This window comes from Oryzias latipes, chromosome 7, assembly GCF_002234675.1.
Source record: "Oryzias latipes chromosome 7, ASM223467v1".
Lineage (NCBI taxonomy): Eukaryota > Metazoa > Chordata > Actinopteri > Beloniformes > Adrianichthyidae > Oryzias > Oryzias latipes.
In genome coordinates, this window is record NC_019865.2 from 1,063,106 (window position 1) to 1,078,416 (window position 15,311).

Genomic DNA, 15,311 nt, shown 5'->3' on the forward strand with positions numbered 1-15,311 from the left:
GGTTGACTTTGGGGCTTCTTCACACTAAAACATGGGATAAATTGCTGCTACTGTGCTTTGATTTTCTGTTTTTGAGACACTGACGGATTAAACTCAGTGAAAGAGGATTTCTCTTTTAATATCCTGGACCTCTTTGCACTAAACAGCCAGTTGTGAGTGAAAGCTGCTGCTGCCACAGTGACAGTCTGTCAAACCAAAGGGACGCTTTATTTACGGCTGGAGGGGCGAGAAATAAAAGCAGAACCAAATCAAAGATCTGGCATCAGGTGGAAATTGGTACATTCTCACTACAAAGACCATGGCTGACCTGGAAACACACAACAACAACAGTACACACTCTTTGTGTCCTGAAATGCAAACATTAGAATAGTGTTGTCGCTGTGTCTTGGAGCGGATAAAAGGGACATTTTCAGAACCTCAGCTCAGTTTGGCAGAAGAGAAAAGCAAACAGGTGTTGTTTTTTTGTGGTGTTTTGGTTCAGAACCTGGGCCTTATTTTGGTGGTTGTTTAGCTTTCATTCCTGCGGAGCTACTTTTGGGGTCTGACGGGCTGTCATCTTAGTCAGCGCATCGCTGGAAAAGCCAAAACATCATCAAGGATTCAGACATACGTTTAACCACACGACTGAACTTTAATTACAGAATTTAATTTACAGAACAGACGATGACCTTCCCCGTTTCCATAGTATTTCCCCACATTATAAATATCTCCAAATGTTGAAAGAAGAGGGAAAAAGCAAAATTAAGGATAAAAACTCATAAATGCAAAGATCTGTAAAATCCCAAAATGCTCTGGTCTGAGTGTGTCCCAAAAATATACACAAGTATGAATAATGCAATGACTAAATTCACAGTGTCTTTCTGGATGCACACACACACACACACACACACAAAAACACTACAATGAGCAGGGGGGGTTGTTCTCTCGGTGGTGCCAGGTTCATTGGCAGAAATGACTCATCTAGACTCAGCGATAAAACAGAATCCTCTGAAAAGTCCGGGTCTCACCATCCGGGTTTGCTGAAGGATCTTCCTTCTGATGCGTTCAGGTGTGGGGGGGGGCGCTCTGTGGCTGTCAGGCTTCAGCCACTTTCAGAAGACAAGGACGATGGAGAGTGTGTTCCGGATCAACCTCAGTCAAGTCTTTAGCAGCTGAAGAAACCGAGATGCTTTCAGAGCGCTGATGATGAAGAAGATGAAAGGGAGGAACGTTTGAGAGACTTTGAGTCTGACTGACGTCACTAACGTACCAAAAACGCCTCAGCAGAGTCACCATCCCTCAGAGACCAGTGGCTGACAAAAAAGGAAAGAAAAACACCAACACTAGAATCTCTGTCCACCGCCGGCCTCTGAAAGCTGCTCCGTGGTCATGAGTCCACGATGAGTGCTGATCACAGGGGGAGGGACCGTCGCTGGTGGATCTAGTGGTTTATTTTACTTGGAGTCTGTTTTCTTACGGATGTTGGGGCCAAATGTGAAGGTTGGAGCCTCGTGGATGAATGTTCAGGTGCTGGACCAGCCTCGGTTTCTAACAGAGATGTCAGTGAACCTGTGGAGGGAAAAAGGAAGAAAAACGTTACTGTGGTTCCACTTATCTGTCATCTCAGCTGGATCCTGGTTCCTTCTGGGCCCCTCCCTGACCTGCAACCCCTGGAGAATTTCAAACTCTTCACATACAAACCACTGGACCGGCTTTTGGATTTTCAGTTTTCCTTGAGTTTCTGAAAGGAGAACCATTCTGGTCTGTTTCTGAGGTGCAGCTGGTCCAGTGTTTTCTGACCCGGGTCAGGCAGCATGTCACCTTTGAGCATGGAAGGAATGGGAACCGGAACCTTTTCCCAAGCTGTCTAGTTCCCAATCCTTTCATTTTTTCTCTAGACATTGTTTCTGTGTTCAGTTCCGGTTAGTTGATCTTTTATTTTTTTCTCGTTAAGCCAAACTCCGCCCCCTAAAGTGTGTCCAATGAAGTTCTTATTTGGTTCAGTTTCCTCTTGATTTATCACCTTAAGTCTTTTTTCTGACACAAACTGAATTAAAATGCTCAAAATTATGTTTTTTTCCTTAACTTTCCACATTTCGGATCATTTCTTTTACTCCTAAAGAAACCAAACACCCAACTATGAACTAAAAAAAACACTAATTGTCCCAGTTATGAGCTTCCTTGGGGATTGATTGTTTTTATCATTTCATGGTGCATAAAAATGTAAAATTAGAATCACAGCCACTTTAGGAATCAGAGCAGCACCATATAATTTGTCATTTGATGCTTGCTGGCTTACTTCCATAATTAATAATAAATAGGAGCTGAGGATGAAAAGCTCACACCTGGATTCAGAGGAGCTGCTGAGGGCCGGGAATTAAGCAGCTATAAAATCAATGACTAATGAAGCGCTTCTCAGCAGCCCCCCCGACACATCAAACAGCTCTGGATTGCCCCCCCTGTTCTCAGTCATAAGAAACTAAACTGCGGTACAGACTGGGAGCTGTTTGGAGTTCACTGCATTTCGGGGCCCCTCCTCTTCCTCCCACCTGGAGCCCCCTCAGTGAAATTCTGCAGGTAACGACTTGATTTATCCAATTACCTGATTGGAAAAGCAGCATGAATATTAATGGAATTCTGCTGAGACTGGTTTATGTGGATAAATCCATAAATGTTAATAAAGTGATTCAGGGTGACACTGGACAAATGGGGCACCCCAGGACTGCCTGTATAAATCATTCAGACGCTTAAATATGAGTTGGGGAAAATGCACACAGAATTGCACAAATGTTCTGGGCCGGCACCATAAATATTTATGACCCCCCCCCATTCCTCCCTTTTCTCTGTCCTTGGTAATTGCGCGTGATTCATTTTGTTTTTCTCAGTAGAGTCGGGAAAATCAATCTCAAAGTGTGGGCTAGGAGACATAAAGCATGCAGATTCCAAACGCCTGTGGTTTCTGCAGAACATAAAAGCTTGAATGATATTCTGTCATTGTTTTGGGGCAAAGAATTCATTTTATTCTTTTCCTTCTCTCCTTGCTTTTAAAGAAAAGAGGCTTTTCTGGAAGTGAGGCTGAGTTCGTCTGACCGCCAGCGCATCCAAAACTTTCATCAGAACTTTCTCCAAGTTTAGTTTCCATCTATAATTCTACTGAAATAGCAGCAAAGTCGGGTCTGATGTTTAGTGGAGTTTTTTGTCAAAGAAAATCTAATAAAACTGAAGCTTTTGAGGAGAATAGGAACATCTCCTTAAATCTTTTTTATCGACGATGGCAGAATCAAAATTATATTCTCCAGAAAAACAGGCCGCTTTGTTATTTCTCTTCATTATCACTATTGTCTACTTTTTCATGAGAGAGTTCAGGTTTTATTTTTGCTCAAGCTCAATGCAACTTCTTCTTTGTCTTGGTCTTCCAGCTGCTCCCTTTAGGGGACGCCACCAAGAATCATCTGCCTCCCTCTAACCCCTTTCCTCTGCGTCCTCCACCCTCATGTCCTCCTTCAACCTCCTCTTTGGTTTTCCTTAAACCATCTCCATCTGCTTCCCTGCATGGATCTCCAGAACATCCATGATCTGCTCCTCTGATGGATTCTGTCCTGATCCATCCTGGTCCCAAAGAGGACCTCAGCATCTTCACTTCTGCTGCCTCAAGCTCTGCATCAGCCTCTAAACCAACAACATGGCCTTTCCTTTGGTCACACATCTCACCTGAAACCTTCCTCCACCTGTTCCAGCCTGTTTCCACATGTATCTCCACCTCTGCTCCCCGTAACCTCACCGTTCCTCTCGTTCACACTCAAATTCTCTGTCTTGCTGCAGCTGACCTTCATTCTTCCCCTTTTCAGAGCAAACCTCCACCTCTCTAGATGTTCCTCCACCTGCTCCCTGCTTGCATATAGATCGCAATGTCATCTGTAAACATCCTGGTCCACAAATCTGTCAATCTGTCCATCACCATGGAAACAAGAAGGAGCTCAAAGTTGATCCTTGGTGCAGTCCCACCTCCACCCGGAACTCCTCTGTTACACCTACAGAACATCTCACCACTGTCCTCCAGCTCTCATCCATGACCTGAACAACTCCAATGCTCCTCTCTGTCACTCCAGACGTCCTCCTCCTAACCACAGCTCCTCTCTCTGGATCCCGTCATGGACTTTCTCTGGATCAAGACACAAAGCAGCTCCTCTTGACCTTCTGTGATCCTCTCCTGAAACATCCTCATTGCGGTTCTCTTTCTCTGCATGAAACCAGTCATGCTCACAGATGTTCCTCTGACATCGCTCTTCATCAGCTTCATTCCTCTGTAGTTTCTCTGTACGTCTCCCTCATTCTTAAACGTGGCATTTCTCTTGCATTTCCTTAGATATAGTCTCACTTTTCAAGAACTTGTTTAACAGTCTGAAAATCTGCTGCCACCTATCCTAAACCCTAAAATATCAAATCAGGCAGATATTTCCAGCAGGAGTTTCTTGACTTTGGTCCGGTAGCCGTTTCCTGGATCAGTCCCTGTATGTGGAGCGACTTGAACCATGTTGGGGCTCACAGCGGATCAGCATGAAGCTTCAGAAGCTGGAAACCTACCTGCTTCTCCTCCTCGGCGTCCTACGACGGCTCCTTGGGCAAAGGCTGAAAACAGAAGAATGGATGGTCAGCGGGGGCGGAAGGGAAAGCGTCTCTCAGCATGTTGGCCTTGAACACTATGGACCATATGTTGACTCGGAGGCACAGATGGCATTTCATCTTAGGACAGATTCAAAAAGCTGAAGGTCATTCAGTTCTGCGGAGGTTTTATGACCTCTGGAGATGCTGCAACTCTTCTTATCCAGAAAATCCAGAGAGTAACGGCCACCTCATTATCTGAATTAACGACAGAAGTCTCTGCTTCGATTAGTGGCACCAAAATTTTTATCGCATTAGCTCAGAAGCAGGGTGATAAATCGTGTTTCACTCTGCTTCCTGGTGAGCACAGCTTCTTACTTTTATCTTCATCAGAAGCATCAGATTGTCTGAGCTGCACATACAGACCCCCCCACCCCCCACCCCCGCCTGACCAGAGGAAGGAGCAGCCCCCCCCATCCTGACAACCAGCCTCTTTTGTGTAGATAATGAGCCGGCTAATCATAATCAAAAAGCTAATGATGTGTTTAGCCAATCAGAGGAGCCGGGGCGAGGGTATTGGCATTCTTCCTTCACAAACACACGGACTTGGTATTCATCTGCCCTCCGAGGCCGCCCGGCCCGCCCGCCGACCGGGCCAGAACCTCTTAAAGAAATTCAGTCTTCTGCAGAGGCGCCGATCTATCACAGCGCGGGAGCAGCATGTCATCTAAATGCTAAACACTACCACGGCATCTTTAAATCAAAACAAGAACAGCAAGGGGGGGTCGGAGGGATAGACTGTTTATGAGCCCGCAATAAAATCTGCAAACATTTATCTCTAAGGAAACGTCAGACCACAACCTGAGAGGAGAGACGGGGTCACTGCCGCTCCTCGCACCCCAGAGGTCCCGCCAAAGAAAAATGATTGATTTCAGTCTGAAGATCATTAAAGCAGATCTCAATGGGACCCCCCCCCCACAGCCCCCCAAAAGCTGTTGGTCTCAGTCTTAGTCTCTGCCATCGATCCAGGCGGTCCCTGAAGTTAGGGCAGAGTGCTGAGGCGGCACAGTGGACGCCACTATTAACTGCTCCCTCTAATTAAAAGGGTAACAAGGTGAGTTTGGGGACCAAGTGTGTGAGCGATGGCGCCTGCTGCTCAGCGCCGCGCACTGGAACGTGGCGCCGAGCTGTGCCTTGATATGGCACAAGGCAAGAATCCAAGGTCATCCGAGGCATATTTATCTCCTGCTGCTGCCACGACTGAGGAGATTCACTGATACACGGGGGAGCAACCGGGGAGCAACCAGGGAGCAACCGGGGAGCAACCGGGGAGCATTGTGCTGTTTTCACTTTATTTATGATCAACTTTGATCATTTCTTTATTTGTTTATTTTTGCCAATTACCCTTCAAGTTTCATTTTCATTCAGCAATTCAACATTCAGCTCCTTCTAGTTTTATTTATTTTTTGATTTAACCTTTATTTGGCCAGGAAATGTCCCATTGAGATTAAGAATCTCCTTTTCAGGGGAGTCCTATGGTGGCAGCGATATCATGAAAGCTATGAAAGGAGTTGCTTCAGCGATGTTGAAGCATTGTAATTCCTGTTTCAAAGCAACACAATCTGCAAGTAACACATCATCAAAACGACAAAGCGTCGCGTCATAGCATCAAGATATCGAAGCAGTTAGCGTTAAGCGGTCAACAGAAGGTGCATATCCCCATTTCACACGCTCCAACTGGCGTTTATTCATCCCCGTGGACAGGTGAACTTCATTCGTATAATCACAGCTGTCTACCTAAATGACACCCCCACCAAATCAAGAAATAAATACTCCACAAATTAACAGTTTTGACACCTACTGTACATTCCAGTCCCTAATTCTCTAAAGAATAGTTACAAACTACATGTAAGAAGACAAAACTACACTGAAAAAAGTAAACCATTGCTGTCATCAGTTTGATGCGTTTCTACTCATTGCATTAATATAAAAATTTTAATTTACTCTCTTGAACTCAATTCTTATAAGTTATGCAATGTGTCTTTGTTTTTTTTTACTTTACTTTAATGTAAATGATAACAGGGTACCAAAGTAAAATTTTTTCGTTTTGTGAAAGCACAATTATTAGGTTGAGTTTGATGTGCGCATGCGCACTAAATGAAATGCAAATTTGGCGGGCCGTATTTCTGCCATAATCTGAACTGCTTCTCAGAGCGACAACTCGACAAGTAAGGTAAAACAACATCAACAAAAATCATTGTATATTAATTAGTTCAGTCGTTTTCTCCTTGTACATTTAAACGAGGATTTCCTTCACTGCCTGGACACAATTTTCAGACGACGTTAGTCGGTCCCCAACCCCCAGCAGCAGTAAGTTTGTTTGGAAAAGAGGAACTAACCGCCGCCAGGAGACCGACAGCAGCAGCTTAAAGGTAAGTTCTTACCTCTAATAAGACAAAAGCACTAATTTAAATACAGTCGGCAGTTTTCGAAGCTTGCATTGGTTTGAGTTTTCCCCAAGAATTTTAAGCTTTTACACTTTCTGCTGCAAATTCAACTTTAGCTGCTGTGCAGTTAAGCTAGTGCAGTTAAGCTAACATTTAGCACTAACAGTGAGGCTCTCATGCCGTATTTTGCGACTGGTGAATTTATTTTAATAAGGAGTACAAATTGATGCAACACTGCTATCAAACACTGTTTGTGGTGTATTTGCTGTCGAATGTTATTTACTACAGGAAAACATCTATGAGCCGTGTTACGTTATGTTACACTGGATATTTTATTGAATTTAACAGGGACAACTGCTCTCCCCGAACCGACCGTTCACGCATGCGTGAATATTACGTCACTTGACAGAGTATGTCGTCGGAGGTTAATAATAATAAACCTATTAAATTTTTTATAATGATTGAACAAAAAAAGAGTTTATGGGATACGGCAGCAGGATCCTTAACACTCAACACAGACACATTTTTAATGTCAAAAGCGGCTGCAGGAGCTTGTGACACTTCCCAGTTTTTCCCTGTTGTCAACATTCAAAAAATAAAAATAATCAGAGAGAATGGCTCCAAACTGTGTGGCTGTCATTATCGTGTATGATCATTGAGATTTCCACTGTCTGTAATCATCTGTAATGACTATTTTTATTTATTTTTTCATAAAGACACTCTTCGGTTTCTGCTCTGCATCCAGTCTGGAAGCCTTTGACTAACTTTTGGTAAGTTTTTTTTTTTGTTTTGTACAACCTATGCAATTGTGATGAAGGCCCAATCATAACATTGCTCTCCCTACACCCTAAACACCTGTTTGTTTTCCGCAGTTACTCATCGACGTGGAATTGTAAAGACTGTGCCCATACTTATTCAAGACGATCTGAACTCCTAAAACATTACAAACTGGACCATCATCATCCATGTTCTCTGATTTCATTTTCAGATAAATGCAGACTTCTTGAGAGTTACAACAATTACTTTGGAGGCAAAGTTTTTTGCACAGTTGGACAAACACTCCACCAAACTTCTAGAGGTCATCAGGAGCAATGGAGGGCGTGTGAAAGAGCAGACCACCAACATCTTAGAAGTTCTGGATGAAGGGTCTGTATGACATGAGTGGTCCATAGAGCAGTTGGGTGGTTAGGTGAACTTTTAACTAATGACAAGCTTTCTTTTCAGATTGTTGACATTACCATCAGAGGAGAAGCCATCCTAAAATCTCTGATGATCTACTTGGTGAATCTTTTGAGCACCTCATTAAAGAACACCAGGTAAGGTTATCCACCTCTCAACTATGACACTCTTTTATGATGTAGGAAATGGAACATGGCACTGTATGGGTTAAGATCACTGCCAACAAGAAACATATTCATAAAGATAAAGTTGTGCACAAATACTAAGACTTTGTGCACAACTTTGCCAAAAAAAAATGAATACAACATTTAGTTTGCATTTTACATTTCTGTTTTAAATTTTCTTTGCTTTGAATACAACTTTTGCTTAACGTTAACAGTCAAAAATATGTTATGGGGTCACAGGCATATGTATCTAATCCCGAAACATTGATAAAGTAAAGTGAGCATACACATTGAGGCTTATTTATTTAACTAAAACAAAATTATACCTTTTAGAGCAACGCGCCAGTTGTCATATGTTAATTTTTTTTATGTCTGCAGAACGGTCTGGACAGTGATGCTCCGCAGATTGAAACCATGGCGATCTTTCTCACTGGGAGAGAGGATCTTCTCCGTCCACCAACAGACATCAAGATAGTGATGGATGAAAAAAGTTTTCAGACTGAACAGCCAGCTATAAGTTAGTGTCAATTAATGTTTTTTTTCCCCTCACTTAAGTGTATTAGTATTGGGAAACAGTTTTGATGTTTATACATCTTAAAGATGTCATGTTTGTAAATTTGGATGTGGATATGTTCATGGAACAATAAATATTGTTTACATGAAGAAATGTGTTCTGAGTCTGTGTACATCAATATATAATTCTAAAGCTTAATTCAGTTAATTAGATTGTGAACCTGACATTTTTATCTGAGACAACTTTAAAAAGTAAATTGCTCAAAGATTAAAAAATGGATTATATCAAGTCGTTTTTTTCAGGTTAGATAAAGTAGAACATTTCCAATGAGTAAAAAACAGAACTTATTTATTTTGATTTAGAGAAACTCAAAATAATTGCTTTTCTTCACCTCACAGAATCAGTTTAACCGAAATAAAAAAAATAGGTTAGGCTAAATTATTCATTTACATTGATACAATGCAAATATATTAGGTGTGACAGATTACTTCAATTTTTTTAAGTTAAACCACTGTTATATTTTTTTCAGTGTACTACAGGTTAACACACAAGAAAAACCAAAGACAGATTCCAAATGAATATTAAGTCCTGGTTCCTGGTTCTTTGGCTTCCTGCAGAAGACGAGCCTTGGTGATAGGTCTGTCTAAACAGTTCGTCTTGGTCTAGATGCACATTGTCCTTGCTTATCAGCAGTCATTTCTACAAACCCACCAGTTATTCAGGCTTTCCAAGGTACAGATTTATCTGCAGGAATGACCATGTCTCTCTCCACGCGTAAAGTTCCGTCAGGCGTGTCTCCACTCCTGCCGTTCCTGAAGTTGAAGAAGGTACCGGTACTCCTTAACTGCTTCCAAAACAAGTCGGACATGAACTGAACTTGTTTCCATCAGCGGCGAGCATAAAACATCCTCTTGATGGAATAACCCTGGAGGCAGCACTGGCTTCATCTTCAGCTAAAGTAAATGATTGGGAGTAAGAGCTTCCAAATCACTGTGGTCACCAGATTGAGGGACAGCTATTGCTGTAGCTTCAGCTTCACACAGGACTGTATGGAGGGACTCTTCGGCTTGTGTTCTTAAGGTGGAATTTAGAACTAGATCTAATCACCCTCTCCCTCACACCACCATGATGCGAGACAGAAGGTGGATTGAAATGCCACAAAATTCCAACAATGCATCATTAATCTGAGCCTGAGTCCATCTTCCTTTGGCTTCTGTCCGCTCGCGCTCGGCCCCAACAAAGTTTGTGCCACTGTCAGAGTGCAACTCCAGCACTCGACCACGCCTTGCAATGAACCTCCTTAGATCATTGGCAAGAGTCTGTATTCAAAGACGACAATACTTGAAGATGCACAGCTCTTCTAGCCAGATATGTGAAGATGGCGCCATACTTTTTTACAGTTCCTCTTCCTCGGATGACCTCAAAAGGCCCAAAGCAATCCACTTAAAAGAGCATTAAAAGAAAAACTGGGAAACTCTGCTTAAAAGAAGATCTACAATAAGTTGTTGCCCTTTTTTTTTCATGCAATCTACGACAGACCACACATTTGACAGAATTCTTCTAATCAAACTACTAGCACCTACGATCCAAGAAATAGTCAGACAGTGGCCTGTGAGCGTCTCTGCGTCACTTCCATCTCTACAAATACATCAACCTCTAGTGGTTGCATCTGTTGGATCTTCTTCCTCCCAAGAAGTTGTTTGGAAAACTCCTGATCTGAGCAGAATTTCCATTTCTGGGTGTCGGGTCGTCGCTGGGATCACAGCGGCTCAACCCGTTTTACATCTGACAAAGCAATCTAAAGGGGCTCAGGGACGTCAGAGTCTGGTGACGGGCGGCAACCACGGATTCTTAAACGTCCGCGGCTCCGCTTTCCGCATTCATTATCACAGAACCCTCCAACTGAAACGTGGCCTGTGACTCAGACAATTTCACAGCAGACAAAACCCCAGAGACGAGGCGCGCGGCGTAAAACACAAGTGGCACTTCAAAGCCTGGCGGTGACAGAACTTCAAACGGGGAGCAGGATGTTCGCCGTGCAGAGTGACACTGGAGAGGCGGGGGGTGCATGTGCATCCGAGAAGCCCGTTGACAAAAGAACACAAAATAATGACAATATAAGATGAAAGAAAATAGAACAGCGTTTTTCTAGTTTTTAATATACAATATAGATGAGTACTCCAGGAAACCTGAAAGTTCAAAAGTATAATCTCCAAACTTCCTGTAGTCTGTAAAAAGAAACACATTTCCTGCTTCCTTCCACACATCACAAACCTCTGCCTGCTGAATCAAAAACCTGCAAAGGAACTTCGGAGGAGCAACTTCCGTGACGACGGAGCTCAGCAGTGAGCTGGTTGAACACTACTCATGTTTTGAATGGAAGCCTACATCCAAAGGCAAAGCAGCCTGGCTACAGTATGTTCTCCCCGAGGAACCAGAGACGCTGTCAGATACAATATGACAGGAGCACAGTGGGTTCACCAGCAGACGTGTCTGCGGCGTGAAGGCCTGGAAAGGAGCCAGCACAACATAAAAGCTGCAGCCGTGCTCTTTTGTCTGATCCCAGTTTCAAAGGGAGGATGACGCTGCATTCAAATCATCTGATTAGGGGGGCATTTCAGAAGAATACAGTCCCTTCAGCATGATTATGCATTTAAATCGACACTTTAGATAAAACTTTGGTAGTTAAAGCAAACAGATGGACTTAATGCTAGATATGATTTTACATAGATGCTGGCAGAGCAGGACATGGAGCAGAAAAGACTCGTTTTATATATTCTGAGCTGCTTTTGAGCCGAAAGTGAAGATTCAGATGTTCCTTTAGTGACCTGCAGCTCACTACTACCCTCCTGCTGTTATGGACACATGTAGTCAGCAAGTCTTCATCATGAGTTCCTGCCTTTACTTCTCACGCGTTCTGTAGACTAAATGGATGCTTGTGGTCACGTCTCTGCCTGATAGACCAACCTCCTCTAACGAAAGCACCGAGAACACAAACGTGTTTGCAGGCGATTCTGCTGCAGCTGCACAGACGCACAAAGCAGCAACTGATGTGGTCACAAAACCAGGTTTGAATCTCATGGCGGTACATGCAGAGACGTTTGCAGGCTAAACCACAAAGAAGAGATGCAGGCAAATGTGGAAGGACCAACTATTATGAGCTGATTAGGAAACGGTCTGATCAAGTCAAATAGGGAAATATGACAACAAAAGAAAATTATGGTTAAACAAGTCAGGAGAGTCGTGAAGCATCCCTCTGTTGTTCTGTTTTAAAGCTTGTCACATTCTCGTGAATCTGTCGGTTTGAAGTTTACTTTTAACAAAGTGAAATGTACAGAGTCCAGAAAACCCCCCCAATGAGACGGAGGGACCTTCACTTTTTCCTTTTATCTACTTTTCTGTTGTGTCTAGTAAAAAACAAGGTAAGGTTAGGAAAAGATTTGTGTTAGAGTTAAAAATGTCAAGAAGAACATATTTAATCAATGACTTCTTCGTTGATTGAACTGTAGCTCTCATGCATGGATGTATGGCTGTGTTGCATCTTTAAAACAAAATAACTATTTGTGGAAAGATTTGATATAAAAGCGACTTGGACAGAGTTCTTCTCCACGATCCACCTCCAATCAGCAGGAGGCGCTGTGAAGACCTAAAGCTGAGAGTCTGAAGTGACAGATTTCAGCTGCATCACATTATTTGCTAATGTTGTGTTATGTTGCTGTTTAGTTGGAGAAAGACACGTTAACATGTGCAGTTTGAAATAAAAAAATGAGAAAATCTAAATCTGTATATTCAAGAACAAACAGGAGAGAGAATCTAAAAGGTCTTTTGGATTATTTTGAATCCCAACAGTTTCCTTTTTCATGGGCTTCAGGAAAACAGCTCTGGACTGATCTGTTGCTATCTGTGAGGCTAACAGAGTTCCTGCAGGCTGGCTGCCGCGCTGCTGACAGAGCTGGGGAGGGAGTCGAGCTGCCTTTGAGAATAGATCTCATTAGTGGCTTGTCAGAGCTCAGATGGTCTGCAGTGCAGCGGTGACCATGGCGACACATGTCTCAGCTGCCTGCAGCGTGAGGAGACCCTGCTTCTTTGTGACTGAGGTGCTGGAGAGTGTTTCATGACAGACTCCCTGAACTCCATCACCTGGAACTTTCTCTTCCTAACAGGTGAGAACTTTCACCAAAACTGGACTTCAGCTGTTAGAAGCATAAATTTCCACAAGCTCACCATCTGATGGAACTGTGCACAATTCCTCCGTTTTTCTTGAATCTGGACTCTTTGAGTCATGTGGCGAGGCTTCATCAAACCTGCAGAGTCGACCGGCTGGTGTCTTTATGTATGTGGAAAAGTTGGCAGCACTACACACAGTCCCCCCACTTTTTGGCCTGGCCCTTGTTGGATATGAGTGTGTGGCTGGAGGAGGGCCGCCCAAGCAGAAAAGAATGGAAAAGTGCTTCCAAAGCCTTTTGTCTTTGGTCCCAACTGCCCTTAAGGGTAGATACGGGCTTTCTGAAAAATGGGCAAACCTGTACGGGGCACACAGGTGACCCAAAGGAAATATCAAGATCCTCCTAACAGCGTCATAGCAACCATACGGGTGCTATGAGCTTTCTGTGACCTGTCAGGTCATGCAGGGTGTCTGTAACTTTGTTTAAACTCTACATTTGCAGCTTTTCTTGGTAGAACAGTTCGGTTTCCCTTCAGGCAGCTCCTTAGAAGTGAGAAGCATTTGCTGTGTGGGAGGAGGAAGAATTCCAGTTCGTATCGAGTATTGTGTGTGGAATATAATGCATGAGAAACTACAACGCTATGGTGGAAAGCATTTCATAGATGAAGTGCCCTCCAGCTTGTAAATGATCTTTTTCTAAATGAGTCTTCTCATGTCCCAAAACGCAAAGATATGACAGCTTAAGCCCCCTCCCATTACAGATGCTGATGCCATCACACCTTCCTGTTTACCTGCATGAGCAGAGAAAAATCTGTCTCGTATCACAAATGTTTCCTGTCTCATCGAAATTCCACCTGAGCATGGCGCCATCCTCTGTACGCCCATGCATGTGCGACGCGCAGCTGTGCTGTTGTGTAACCTTCATGTCCACAGCCCCACGTCAAGTGTATTAAACCATAATAATAATCATAACACCCCCTCCAGGCCTCCCACGCTGCACTCTCCACCTCCGAGGATCACATGCAGACCTTCCAGCGGCTCGGTAGTGAAGACAAATTGTCAGCTTGTTTGGGGGAGGGCTCCTGAGAGCGGTTCACATTAATGGTTTGCTGGCAGTGGAGAGCGGGCTGCATATACAAACTCCATTAGTGTGTGAGGAGTGCGACCTGGCAGGGCCACCGCGAGGGCAGATGGTGAAGAGGAGGCCGAGGAGCTGCAGGTGCAGGAGAAGCAGGAGCAGCTTCTTCACCTGCTATCAGCACCACCACACCAACAGGACGCCACCTTCCTCTTTATGTGTACATTTTTACTGCTTTTTTTCATCTCTAAATGTTGTTAAAAAAAGTCATAGGTGTTTGGATTTTAGGCATATGGATTAAATGTTTTTAGCTTTATTTAATTTTCGGAACAAAAAGCTATAAATTAGAAACCGGAGTAAGACGCGAATGGCAGAGATAAAACCCAAATTCAAGCGGCATCATAGAGGTTCAGTACAACTAAATATTTCTATTGAAAAACAAAAAACTCATTATAAAAGTATAAATAAGTACCGTAATTCAAAACAGCTCTAGGACTTTTTATGAGCAAAGAGTTAAAATAAAAAGAGATCAGGAATAAAAAAAAGCATTTCTATGTAAAGTATTTAGAAAGCAGGACTAAGAAGTCGAAACTAACAGAAAAACTACAAGTACATTTTCTTCATCTTGTTACTTTTTAGTTTTCAGGAAAGCAGATCAAACCCGTGAGGGTGGAGACGTAATCCTCAGCTGGTGACAGCTCCAGCAGGGACTCGGACAAGCCGGAGCTCTTCCACTGATGTCTCAAAGAAACCAAACTGTGTCTGCATGAAATCATTCCTCTGAATCCTGCTGAGACTCCATGATGTGTTTCTGTAGGCCGGGTTCCTGATGACACCTGGATCTGCTCTGGGTTCTTCTGGCTGAAGCTGAGCTCTCACTCTCACCCTTCAACACAAAAACGTCTTTCGTTTGTCTTTTTCTAACCACAGAACCTCCCGGCGGTTCAAATGGATTTCAACATCTTCAGTGAGGATCTTCATACTGGTGACTTGAGCGTTAAGCCTCACCTGCTTGGTTGTGGATTTTTGTGACCTCACTGTAATCAAGATCGGAAATGTTTAAAAAGCAGAGGACTTCTGCAATAACCCTGTACAACAACTCACTATGCAAAAGATAACCTTTGCACATTTTTATTAACTATTTATTCAGTTTTTTTTTTTCTATTTTGCGCATCCTTTTACC

General features: G+C 43.2%; 1 protein-coding gene and 1 long non-coding RNA gene across 3 annotated transcripts in view; one reads left to right on the forward strand and one right to left on the reverse strand.

The window, feature by feature from the left end:
* Positions 1-607: 607 nt before the first annotated feature.
* The window catches only part of LOC101171664 (protein FAM19A5), a 56,768-nt gene continuing 42,064 nt past the window's right edge, over positions 608-15,311 (reverse strand). Inside the window, exons 4-5 of the mRNA XM_004070228.4 lie at positions 4,564-4,608; positions 608-1,548 (exon numbers count right to left, since the gene is read on the reverse strand). Coding sequence (XP_004070276.1) covers positions 4,585-4,608 — 24 coding nt within the window. The 3' untranslated portion in view covers positions 608-1,548; positions 4,564-4,584. The remainder of the gene's footprint in view (positions 1,549-4,563; positions 4,609-15,311) is intronic.
* Positions 6,021-9,034, forward strand: LOC111947638. Of its 2 annotated transcripts, XR_002873499.1 has the most exons (6): positions 6,021-6,814; positions 6,919-7,013; positions 7,745-7,798; positions 8,017-8,174; positions 8,253-8,344; positions 8,750-9,034. It is a non-coding gene; the product is annotated as an uncharacterized LOC111947638 (long non-coding RNA). The 2 variants fall into 2 exon arrangements; XR_002873498.1 differs by having other exon boundaries at positions 6,021-7,013.